Below are 13,232 nucleotides of genomic sequence, written 5' to 3'. Positions count from 1 at the left end.
ACTCAACCACTATACCACCAGGCCAGCCCCCCAGTTTTTAATGTTTTGTGTCCTATAAAATATGATCATACTAGTAAATTCAAACATTCTGGGGAGTATTGACCCATAGGCTCTATCAGTGTTTTGCAGCCCAGCATGAACAAAAAGTTTATTCTCTTCTCTGAAGCAGGTTTTGATGAGGGCATGGGAAGTGAGCAATAGCACATGAACTCTCCTGAGAGGAGCTGGGAATGGAGCAAGCTGGCAAGCTGAAGGCAAACTCTTCCCCAAACCAGCATCTCTCCACGTGCAGTCTCCAGACCAGCAGCATCAGCATCAGCATCTCCAGGGATTTTGTTAGAAATGCAAATTCTCAGACCCCATCCCAGAATCAGAAGCTCAGATGGGGCTCAGGAATCTGTCATTCTGATTGTCTGCTAAAATTGAAGAACAGCTTTCCAAATTATTCCTATTTCTGCCAGGACTGGCACTGGGTAATAATAAGCCAGATCTCCTCGGAGGGGACATTACTCAATGGCCACACACTGGGATTTAGGTTGGCTCTCAGTGTTGTGTTGATGAAAACACAAACACACTTTATTTTGAGGGGCTTAGGACTTAAAAGTGTTGACAAAGGTGAGTTCTTTTCTTCACTGCTCCTGACTGGCCCTCAGGAAGCATTTCCTCACCCTGACACACCTCCATCAAAAAAGAATTCTTTTGGGGCTGGCCCCATGGCGTAGTGGTTAAGTTCAGTGCACTCCCCTTCAGCAGCCCAGGTTCACAGGTTCAGATCCTGGGTGCAGACCTACACCACTTGTCAGCCATGCTGTGGTGGTGACCCACATATAAAGTGGAGGAAGACTGGCACAGATGTTAGCTCAGGGCTAATCTTCCTCAGCCAAAAAAAAAGAAAAAAAAAAATTCTTTTGCTCCTTTGCCTTGAAACCACATATGACTCAGAACCGCTAACCTTTCCATGTATGCACAAGGTAAAATGTGCTTCAGAAATGAGGTCAGAGGCTGCATTTTGTCTTCAAGTTAATATAACAAGTATGCTACACACACAGGTTCTTATTACCAGATTACCATCTGTTTTCTATGATTGTACCATTGTTAAGATGACTCTTAAGTCATTCTTTGCTTTGAGTGATGTCAGATTCTTAAAAATGCTCTTAAATTCTTTTTTGAGAGCAAAATTCTCAAAGATGGCAAAAAATATATTTTTTAAAGATTCAGTCCTAGAGTTGATCCCAAGCTCTGGCTTATGGGGGTTTTTTTTTGTGTTGCTTTTTCCTCATTACATTTTGTTGGTCCTTTTCCTTTATAGGAACTCAAGAATGAAGTCTGGGAATATTCTTCCTATGTGATGTGTTTTGTTAATGATCAGCTCCTGGGTGATGCCCTTGACCTTCAGAAATGGGCCCACAAGATCTGGGATATAATTGATTTCAGGCCGCCTGCACTTTACGAGGCACTTACTGTGGATTTTTCTACTAACTTCTTAAGAGACACCAAGGCAAGTTACACTAATTTTTTTTTTTATTGAAGATTTTATTTTTTTCCTTTTTCTCCCCAAAGCCCCCCGTTACATAGTTGTACATTCCTTGTTGTGGGTCCACCTAGTTGTGGCATGTGGGACGCTGCCCCAGCGTGGCTTGATGAGCAGTGCCATGTCTGCGCCCAGGATTCGAACCAACGAAACACTGGGCCGCCCGCAGCGGAGCGCGCAAACTTAACCACTCGGCCACAGGGCCAGCCCCAAGTTACACTAATTTTTAAAGAAAAATGGTGGAATCTTTGATCATTTATATTAATTCAGTGCTGATTACTGATATTTTGGCAAAAGGGAATATAAAAGAGCAGGAGACCAGGTTTTAAGTTTCCAATGACCTTATGATCCAGTTGCAAAGGATATAATCTGGCAGGTTCTGCTTGGTGGTATGTTACGCATGCATATCTCACAGCAGGCACACTGCACAGGGAGAAAAGCATTGCTGTCCAACATTCCTGCTCCTTGTTAGAGATTTATGTGCATTAATTATCACCCATTTAAAAATAGACATCTATGTGCTGTATATCGATGGTTCAGTCAATGACGGACCACACATATGCCAGTGGTTCCGTAAGATTAGCACCATGTAGCCTAGGTGTGTAGTAGGCTACACTATCTAGGTTTGTGTCAGTACACTCTATGATCACACAGCAACGAAATCACCTAACAACACGTTTTTCAGAAAATATCCCCATCGTTAAGTGACACACGACTGTAAAGACAAGCCTTCCCAGAAAAGGTCGAGTCTGTCATTCATACCTTTAGTATGAAATATTTTAATTAATACTTTCTAACACCTGAGAGCTGCTGCACAAAAAGAATGGAAAGTCGAATTGAGAAGAAAGATGACTTTTTAAAGCATGACACAGTTGGCAAAAGCAGGACTAGACAAGCTGTGGCATTGGGGAGGTTTCCAATGGCAGAGGACAGTCATGAAACTTGAGGTCCAGAGAGCGAGAGAAAGATGTCAGGGTGGAATGGCAATAGAGGTAAAGGTAATCTGTAATTTTGCTCAGAAACCTTGTAGCAACAAGTACTACATGCTGAAAATCGTTTCATGCCCATGGTGGCCTGTGCCCATGGAAAGACCCAGGGCTAGGATCTGAGCCGTGCAGAGGCAGAGATCTTGCCTCGTTCATCCTCGTTTAACCACTGTCTCAAATAGAATCTGAAACATACTAGGTGCTCAGTGAATGTTTGGTTGAGTAAACAATGTACTTGGAAAATGCTAGAAACTCTGGGGTGCGTGGAAGAATTTAATGTTTATACCAGTTAATTCCCAATGGACAGGAGTCTAGAAGTACGTGGAGCAAGCTGCGAATGGCAGGGGACAGCAAGGCAGGCAGAATTAGTGAGAAATGAGGCTGGGAAAATGAGAGGATGTCAAGATTCTCAGTGCCAACAATACCAAGCTCCTCTGATTAACTTAGGGAGGAATGGTCTGTATTGAAGGGATATTGGTGACCTCCCAATCGGCAGGAAAGCTGAAGAACCAGCTTTGGAAAGCAGGCTGGAACCAAGGGAGGCCTGGCAGCAGGAAAACATGGCCAGACTCATGCCCCAGGGATGTGCAGCCAGGATGCTGCCACAGGTGCCTGCTGGCCCTGGGTTGGCACTGCCGCCTTCACGGAGAATAACTCCTCAACTCCTGTATCCTTGTGTCCCTGGAGATCCAAGGCCCCAGGCAGGAGCACACGACCAGTCGAGCCCAGTTCATATCCCCACACCCTGGCTCTCACAGGGTGGGGAGAGGGAGACTCTGGTCCCTGAGCCACTTTAGAGGGTGGTAGGGCCCTGTGGGGAGTACCCCAAATAGGAAAAGTGGTCAGATGTTAAGGAGGAAAAAAACCCAAACAGATCCACTAAAGAAAGGTTGAACTTACTGTCTGTTCTGAACTAATGTTAGATTTTATCCAGAAGGAAGCTGAGCCAACAGAACTTCTCATGAAGAGTATGACATAATCCTCTTTGCTTTTTTGGACAAACTTTTAGGGCTGTGAAGAAACAGGGTGGAGTGGGGAAAGCTTGGTGGCAGGGAGGCCATTTGGAAAGCTGCTATCGTCATCTGGCCTAGAGATAATGACAGCCTGAATTAATTAGTGGCAGTGAGGAGAGAGGACCTAGATTCCAGAGAAAATCCTTGGATTTTTTGCACAGAGGCTAGATTTTTCTTGCTGAGTAAAACCCAGGGATGTGTTACTTCTGGGTTGGAAGGATATACGAGACGATTACATTTGCAAGTTTGGCTGTGAGGTGACATTACCTTGTGTTGCATTCATTTGCTCCCTTCTCATTAGAATTTTTAGAATTATCTATTCTTGACAACCACCTAAAGATAATATATTGATGCGCAGGGAAGTTTAATGGTGCCTAAATGGACTTAGTCATTTTAGAAGTCAATCGTGATTTCCAATATATCCTCTTTTTCCTCCTAAGCCTGTGAAGTTTACTATATTATGCCTCTTATTCTGAAGTTTTAATATTGTTTTATAATTAAGAACTTGTAGTCCAGAAGCTGAGAGGCACAAATAAATTAATTATAATTAGTATGGATGTAATACTTCATTCCTGGATGCTAGATGGCACAATATTATTTCAGTCTTTTAATTGAAAAAGAAAGTTAGAGTGACATAAAATAATGATAGTGATCCATTTTAAAATGATTTCATTTATGTTTCCTGGATTCTTAAGAAATAGGGCAGGGCAAATTATGTACCTTGTTATATATATCAGGCAGCATTTTTACGTGTTGAAATGTATTCCATTAGATGTGCTCCACTCCCTGAGTGAATGCTACTGTGATGGAAACTAGGGTTTTCATTCTGGATGCCTCTTTGCAGGGCTAGACAAAGTCTCACAAATGTTAGTTGTCCCTACCAGAAAGGATGTCAATTGAAAACAAGATCTGGGGGCCTCTGGGAACATGAAGACATGACTGAAATAATTCAGAAACACAGCATCCTCTCTTCCCTCCGCCAGTACTGCGCCTCCTACGGATATAGTGGCCTTATTTTCCCACTCAGAAAGGCTGTGGTGTGGCTCTGCTTAGCTGATCTGTGCTGTCTCTGAAAATTCAGAACATATAGTAACCAAACCCTTGATGCTCACATTAGATCTTTTCCCAAAATTACTCAGGAAAGAAAAGAATTCCCAGTCTGTTTCTTTTCCTAGAGGGACTAGTGTTCCTTTCCACACATAGTTTGCGATGTAGTGATATCTAGGCCATGTGTTCTCAGTCTTGCATGATAGGTTAATGTTACTCAAATCTTCACTACTGAAGGAGTCGAAAAAGTGTGTTATTTAGGTTGTAAAGACTTGCTATACTAAAATGAAACAAACTTCTTTAAGTCATTCTTTTCTTTTTTTTGAGGAAGATTAGCCCTGAGCTAACTACTGCCAATCCTCCTCTTCGTGCTGAGGAAGACTGGCCCTGAGCTAACATCCATGCCCATCTTCTCTACTTTATGTGTGGGATGCCTACCACAGCATGGCTTGCCAAGCAGTGCCATGTCCGCACCCAGGATCTGAACTGGCGAACCCCGGGCCACCGAAGCAGAATGTGTGCACTTAACCGCTGCACCACCGGGCCGGCCCCTAAGTCATTCTTTTAATTTTGCTGTTACATTATCTACTGTTTATGCTGTTGACATCTTATCACTGAAAGCATGATTCTGTTATATTTGTGGTCATTTTGAAAACTTTCTTCCAAGAGATTGACCTGCATTATTTTTTTCTCCTGAATTTTAATAGCATGATTTTGTCTTCCTGGACATTGCCATTGATTTTTATCCAATTGGAAGACTAATTTTTGAGGTAAGAGGGGTTTTTGGTGGTTGTTTTTTAATAAGTTGGGAGGAGTGGGAATCTGTAACTGTCAGAATGTTAAATATTTAATCTCTGAAATCTTTAATCTTTATTTTCTAGCTGTACTGTGACGTATGTCCCAAAACATGTAAAAATTTTCAGGTCTTATGTACTGGAATAGCAGGATTTTCTCAAAGTGGCTTCAGGCTACATTATGCAGGTTCAATCTTTCATCGAATAGTACGAAATGGCTGGATACAAGGAGGAGGTGAGTTTAAAATCTTAAATACAAGGGGCCACCCCGTGGCGTAGTGGTTAAGTTCATGCACTCTGCTTTGGTGGCTTGGGGTTCGCAGGCCTGAATCCTGGCTGCAGACCTAGCACTGCTTGTCAAGCCACGCTGTGGTAGCATCCCACATAAAACAGAGGAAGATTGGCACAGATGTTAGCTCAGTGACAATCTTCCTCACAAAAAAAATAATAAATAATAATAACAAAATCTTAAATACAACCCTAATTGCAACATCAAATCACAACGTCCAAAGTTTTGTTTATCTGCCTTTATGAAATGCATATAGAATTAGATATATTTAATATTAGATGTTATATATATATATATTTAAAGGATATTTTATATGGCCAAATGATGAATTAAGATATTCATATTCTTTTTAAATATTCTCTAATTATTAAAATAAACAAATCTAAAGTATGTTACCAGGAATATTCCAAATTAAAATGTGATATAAAAGTAGGATAACATTTTTTTAATCAAAATGTAGTTTTAAATACTCCCCTAAATGAATAAGAGTGCCCAGAAAATACAGTGCTTTTAAGAAACATACTGAAGGTGGGAATTTGAAAATAGAATAAATGGAAAACAACTTATTTCTCACCAAAGATGTTACATTGGTAGCACTGAAAGTAAGATCTAAAGCATCCTGGTCTCCATTTTTGCTTTCTTTTCAGGTCAGTCCTTTGGCTTTACACAGACTAGTTGCCTGACCAACAGCACAAAGTTAAATTTTGGAGGCCTCTTGGGAGACATCCCATAGAGAGCAATCAGGCAGCAGTTTAAAAATAATTGGCTTAGTGTGGAAGGAGATTTGCTTGAACTTGATGAAATATGCAGAGGCTTAGATTAATAATTTTTATTATTTCTCTACCATCTGGAACATTCTGAGGCTGATGAGGAGAAAAATATAGATTTAAGCCAAGCATTTTGTATGTAAGTCAGCATTTTTTCTCTCAGTTTCTCCAAAATGAGATCATATCACCAATACTGCTATCTAACCTCATTATTTTTCCACTTAATATATATGGTATTTATCTTCCTATGTCAATGTATATAAACATATAAAGTTTTTAGGTTCTACCTAATTTCTCATCCTGTTGCTATATTGATTTAATTTATTTCCCATTAGGTGAACATTTAGATTGGTCCCAATTTTTTGTTAGTGTAAAACAATCCTCAAGGGGGCCAGTATCAGGGTCTCCTGATACTTAGTTCAGTGATGACTCTTATATGCTGGGCTCCCAGACACTATGTTTTTTTTTTTGTTTTGTTCTTGGTTTTGGGTTAGACCTCCTCCCATCCCCCCATCCCTACCCTGAGACCCAGAGCAAAATTTGGGAAAGTAGGTCATGTTATTTGTTTGTTTATTTGAAGTGAAATTTCCAAAGGGCAAAGTGCACAGATCTTGGGTCATGTTTTCAAATAGTGAGGCAGCAATGTTAAGGAAAATTTGGAAGAAAATTCTGATGATCAGATTCAAATCCAAACTGATATGTGCAAGTTATACCATGTTGGATAAGGCACTTAGCATCTCTGAATCAGCTTCTTAATCATAAAATGGGGATAATTATAATATCACAGGATGTGGCGACGATTCAATGACATGGTATATTTATTGAAAGTACCAAGCTCTGTAAATGTTCTTCTCCCTTCGGATATCAGATGCCCACAGGGCTGCATGGAGAATTTTGGAGTGCAGGAGCTAAACGTGGTTTTGTGCTCTGCCTTAGGATGCTTCCAGGCACTATTGCTTGCCCTTTGGGATCAACAGGCCCTACACAGTCTTAACTCTTCCCCAGGCGCATCCCAACTTCTGACATCTCCCTCTCGCTCACTGTGCTCCACACACTGGCCTCCCTGCTGTTCCTTAAGCACAGCAAGCATATGTGTGCCTTGAGGTCTTTTGTTGTTTCTTTTGCCTGGGACACACTCCACCCAGCTATTCCTCCAGACATCCCCTTGCTTCACCCCCTGATCTGTTTCTAGTTTTTACCCAGAGTTCATCTCAGCAAGGACTTACATGACCACCCCACTGAAAACTGCCACCTTCCTCTCCACACACCTCTCCTCACCCCCTCCCTGAGCTCTCCTATCCCTTCACCTGCTTTATTTTTCTTCCTAGCACTCGTCACCACTGGACACACTATTAATATTTAATATTAATTAGTTACTACTAATAATATATTCTTTGTTAATTTGCTTACTGTCTGTCTCTCTTCACTAGAATATAAGTTCCATGAGGGCAGAGGGTTTTATCTATTTTGTTCACTGTTGCATCCCCAGGATCGAGAACAGTGCCTGGCACATAGTAGATGCTTAAAAAGTATTTGTTAAATGAATGAATCAGTGAATAAATGAACAGATAGCTCAACAGGAAACATACATTCTATTCACTTCTAAATTACAAAATTAAAGAAGATAGTAAGTCATTAAGCCACTTTGGCAGGATTCTCTCTCTGTGGTGCCCACAAGGCCTACTGCCTTCAGAACAATCTCTTGAGATATAGTTGCATACATTTTATCATCATCATCAAAATCATATTGAGCATGATGATGGCAACGAGAGGATGCACTCTATAAGCCCGTGATGCTGCACAGTAATCACAGGCACTAATGAATGAGCATGACACTGCCAGGCACCACAGTAAGCTCTACCTACCTGATTTCATTTAATCCTCAGAACTACCTGGGAGGCCCTCACCATCATCCTTGTCTATACAGGTGAGGAAACAGGCTTGGAAAAGGTAACTGACATGGAGATTTAAATCAAAATCATCTGACTTGAAAGCTTCCTTTAAATCACTAGTCTGCATTGCTGAATCTGTTGTCAGAAGTATAGAAATAATATCAGATATACAAGGCTGAATTCAAGGGTGTAGGTTATGGCCCCAAAAAAGTATTAAATACTGATTGAAATGGTATGGATGTATGATATTCAGCTAAGCGATGTGAAGCAAAGGGCAAGAGTAATGATGGCGTTGGAGAGACAGGGCAAAGGAGAGCCACGGGTGGTTAAGTGTTAGTGGGGAGGGGACCACCTGGGCAGATTTGCCTGAGCAAAGCAGACATTAAGATCTGAAGGAATTGGTGCTGGGGGACCCTCAACTTCCCCAAGCCCAGATTTCGGCTTCAGCCATTGCAGCGTGCTCCTGAGAGCTGCCGAGGGCTCTGGGTGAATCATGGAGGAGGACCAGGGAGGAGGGTTGGTGACTTGAGGTTTATCATTTAGCTTTTGAACCAGCTTTGTGAATAGTATAATGTAAGTGCCACACGCCCTGTCCTGTATAAACTCTCTCCACATGCTTGTGGTTGCATCAGATTTCTTTAAAATGGCACACCTTTCCTATAGATAAATCGCTCATACTGAGTTAAAAAGGCACAGTCCTTTAACAGATATTTATTGCACACTGTTCCAGGAGGGTGGACTAGATGGCTGAAGAAGTGTAGTGGTACTGATGGGGACGCTGGGGGGACAGTGGACCTCAGACGCCTCTATTTTCACTAGAGTTAGTTTGCTTCCCTTTTAGCTGTGGATAGATTAAAAAAAAATAACGCACTTGGAGAATTTTTATAGAGGGAGCATTGCCTAAGTCAAAAATATGCATATAATGCAATAACAAAATAGGTCATATAAATACCTTTTAAAAAACCCTCATTACATTATGAAGGAACTTCATTTCCAAAATACTGGATAAATAAAGAGTTATCACTATAGGGTTCCAAGGAACGAAAATTTGAACATTAAGTCTTTTTAGAGCATCTATTTTTATTCTCGTTCTAAAAAGATCTTACTGTTCCTATTTCATCCTCTCTGCTTAATCTTTCCATTTTTCTAAAAGCAAGATGGACTATGGAATAACTTGTGAAGTAAGCAGAATTCATATGAACACATTTTTAAAAATTGCGACCACCATTATACTTTAATACTTCATCATTTCAAAGTTTTGCATTATAATTTTAATCTACCTCCAAGAGTTATTAGGGAAAAAAATAGGATCATGAATGTAAAAATGTTTACAAAATACAAGTGAAAACATTATAGTAATATTTTCATGGTATAGATATTGAACAGTTAGGTGATTTACTCTAGTCATTGGTATAAGGGGAATCATAATTTATAACATTTCTTCTCCTGCCGTTATTATACTCTCCTTTTTGGTCTCAGAATTCTAATGTTTATTTACTGTTATTTCTCAGATATAGTAGCTGGAAAAGGAGATGGTGGAGAGTCCATTTATGGACCAACATTTGAAGGTATGTATGTTAGGTAACACCCTATAAGTACACATACTAAAAGTGGGAGTCAAAAATGAGGTACGGGGCAGGGGGTGGCCCCGTGGCCGAGTGGTTAAGTTTGGCACCCAACTTCAGTGGCCCAGGGTTTCGTCAGTTTGGATCCTGGGCACAGACATGGCACCGCTCATCAGGCCATGCTGAGGCAGCGTTCCACATAGCACAACCAGAAGGACCTACAACTAGAATATACAACTATGTACTGGGGGGCTTTGGGGAGAAGACGAAAAAAAATGGGGTACAGGGGGAGGCACCCCAGTCCAGTACAGAACAGCTTTGTACACACATTTTTTACTTGCCTAATTATTTTATTTCTTTAGATAAATTCCTAGAATAAGGATTGTAGGGTCAAAGGGAATTGATATTTTTAAGGCTTGTCATTTGCCATTCTCATACTTAGAATTGGTACCTTGATAATCATCCTATTAAGACTGCTATCAGGATCCTGGGAAGATGGTAGTGGCGGTGACATAGTTTTTTAACTTTTTAAAATCCCAACATAAAAACAGACAAAAGAATTAGATAGAAAAACTAAAAACCCATGGATAACATTTACAATAAAACTAGGTGACAAGGTATCTACATGAATTCCAAAGTATAAACAGATGAGGACAAACTACCAACATCTAGGAGATCTGCATGGCGTCAGCGTCTGAGCTGGAGAAAGCAGGGCCTCTGGGGGACCTGAGAATAGTAGAACCCCAGAATAGCCAACACTGGGTGAGTGCAGGGGCCCAAGTGAGGTTTGTAGAGGCTGGAGCAGTCTGACCTCTGTGAACTCAAAACTGATGTGAAAGCGCTCTCTTCCAGGACAGGCCCGCTGAGGAGGAATTGCTGGCAATGGAATCAAAATTAGGCAGGATATAGGGATGACAGTGATAAAGAAGGAATGGGAACAGAGCCAGGAAATCTCAGAAAGCAAGCTGCCATACTGGTGAACACTACATGAAAACGGCACAAGAGGGGGCTGTGTGACCTTAGAAAAGCTACCTTCCTTCTAAAGCCACACTTCCTCCTAAACATTCAGGAAAACTAATTTTTACATAAAAATAAGCAGCAAAATGTTTCATGGTCGTTAGAAGAAGAAAGAGAATATGGAGCAGAGTAACATCACTCCAGACAGTGAAAGCACACTAGAAAGACAGGCTCACAGAACAGACGGAAACTGAGGATTTCACAACGGGCTTAAAGACGGTAAGAAAATGATAAGACATTTTGATACAAGATAGAGAATTCCTAAATCAGAATTAGAAAAACTTAGACATGAGGTTACAGAACTAAGGAAAAAATTAACAATAAAAGAAAATTTCAGAAATGAACAACTAGAAAGAACACAAGACCAAATAAATACAATAGATATATGTCTTTAAAAAAGTAGAGGGTAGAGAGAGGAAATTTTTAAAAACCAAAAATAAGATAAAAAAGATTTACAAGAAAGTGGCAAATTTTAAAGATATAAAGACAAGATCCAACATATGGATGATAAGTGTTCCTAAGGAATCAAATGAATGCAAAGGAATGGAACAAATACTAAGAACTATAATTGAGAAAAACTTTCCTGAAATAAAAAAGGATTTGATATTCTATATTTGATTTTCAGTTAACACAACTGTACACAGTTGTCAGAATGTATCGAACTGAACCTCTAGGATATATGCATTTTAATTGTATGTTTATACCTCAAGTAAAAATGTATGTATAAAAACTTGAAACTGCTTGTTGAGAGACCACACTGCTGACAATATTGAACCAGAACAACTAACACCAAGACGTATTTTAGTAACATTACTGGACATTAAAGAAAAAGAAAAAATTCTTTGGGTAGCTAGGCAAAAAGAGCAAGTGATTTATAAAGGAAAGAAAAGTAGATTATCATCATATTCTTGTGCCAGGAAAAAAGGGAGTAATATATTTATGATGCTCAAGGAAAGGAAATGTGAGATTTTGTATCCAGCCAAACCGAATCTGAATTATAAAGGGCACACAGAGTTATCAACATGTGAAGCTTCACGGAATAGCGTTGCCACAAGCCCTTCCTGAGCAATCAGCTGTAGAATGAGCTTCACACAAACACATTACAAAAGAGACCTTGACGTAAGGGCTGGGGGTGTTAATCATATAGTGACTCGTCAAACTAAAATTTAATGAGGATTAAAAAGATGAGAGTATGATATATAATGATTATATATAAGCTTAGTCTAACTATTTTAAAAGTGAATTTTAAAAAACTTTTAAAAACTATTTGAAAAATTTTTTAAAATGGGGAGAATATGTACAAAAAATTTTTAAACTATTTCCAATAATAATACTGGTGATGGCATTATTAATATTGTTATTCTGAGATTTGTATATGTAATATGGGAAAAAGTAAGTAAGTGTGGAATATTCTCATTTCATCATTTCCTGTGTCCTTGAGAATCAGGATTTTTTTTTTTTGAGGAAGATTAGCCCTGAGCTAACTACTGCCAATGCTCCTCTTTTTGCTAAGAAACACTGGCCCTGAGCTAACATCCATGCCCATCTTCCTCCACTTTATACATGGGATGCCTACCACAGCATGGCTTGCCAAGCGGTGCCATGTCCACACCTGGGATCCAAACAAGCAGTCCCTGGGCTGCCGAAGTGGAACGTGCGCACTTGACCGCTGTGCCACCAGGCCGGCCCCCAAGAATCATGATTTTTAATGTGGAATAAAGGAGATACACATGAAATATGATAGAGGCTAATAAGTACAATATCCCATAGCCCTGAATTCGAAATACTTTAAACTCAAGAAATATCATATTTATATACATATATAGCTTCATCCACTGAATTGCTCTACAAACAACAACCAACCCAGTAGTGATATACATCCCTAGCTTTAGATTGTTGTTTTGAAATGTCGTTTCTCACTTAAAGAAACAAGGCTTCTGGGAAAAACGGCAGATTTCAGTTCTAGGACAGAAAATTACAAAATGAGCCTGGAACCCCATATGTAGTCATGCTATCATCAGCCAGCCAAGAGCCCTATAAAAGATATACTAGGGTCATGTCAAAGGCCTCAGGAGCCAATTTAAGAGGCTCTCACCAGCCAAAGATAGAGTAATTTGAGTAGTAATTGCAGTTGACTGAAACCCAACAAATATTTTAAATCCATGAGTTTATGATATTACATTATAAAATAAAGCCTAATTGCTTACATTTGGGGAAATGATAGGAAACAAATTAATCATCTTGAAAACTGATAAATATAGGGAAAGAATCAAGCATTTATCTTGCCTTTCCTATATCAACTGTACCAACTTGTAGATAAGGGGAAACATC

The 13,232-nt window shown here is 39.8% G+C and overlaps 1 protein-coding gene across 2 annotated transcripts in view; it reads left to right on the top strand.

Annotated features, from left to right (window-relative positions):
- The window catches only part of PPIL6 (peptidylprolyl isomerase like 6), a 31,309-nt gene that overhangs the window by 6,316 nt on the left and 11,761 nt on the right, over positions 1-13,232 (top strand). For both annotated transcript variants that reach the window (XM_070496753.1, XM_044757574.2), the window contains exons 3-6: positions 1,310-1,498; positions 5,285-5,347; positions 5,459-5,606; positions 9,831-9,887. In XM_070496753.1, the coding sequence (XP_070352854.1) occupies positions 1,310-1,498; positions 5,285-5,347; positions 5,459-5,606; positions 9,831-9,887 (457 nt within the window). The remainder of the gene's footprint in view (positions 1-1,309; positions 1,499-5,284; positions 5,348-5,458; positions 5,607-9,830; positions 9,888-13,232) is intronic.

Source organism: Equus asinus, chromosome 24 (assembly GCF_041296235.1).
Source record: "Equus asinus isolate D_3611 breed Donkey chromosome 24, EquAss-T2T_v2, whole genome shotgun sequence".
Taxonomy (NCBI): domain Eukaryota; kingdom Metazoa; phylum Chordata; class Mammalia; order Perissodactyla; family Equidae; genus Equus; species Equus asinus.
Note: the sequence above shows the minus strand (reverse complement) of the source record. Positions and strands in the feature narration are given on the sequence as shown.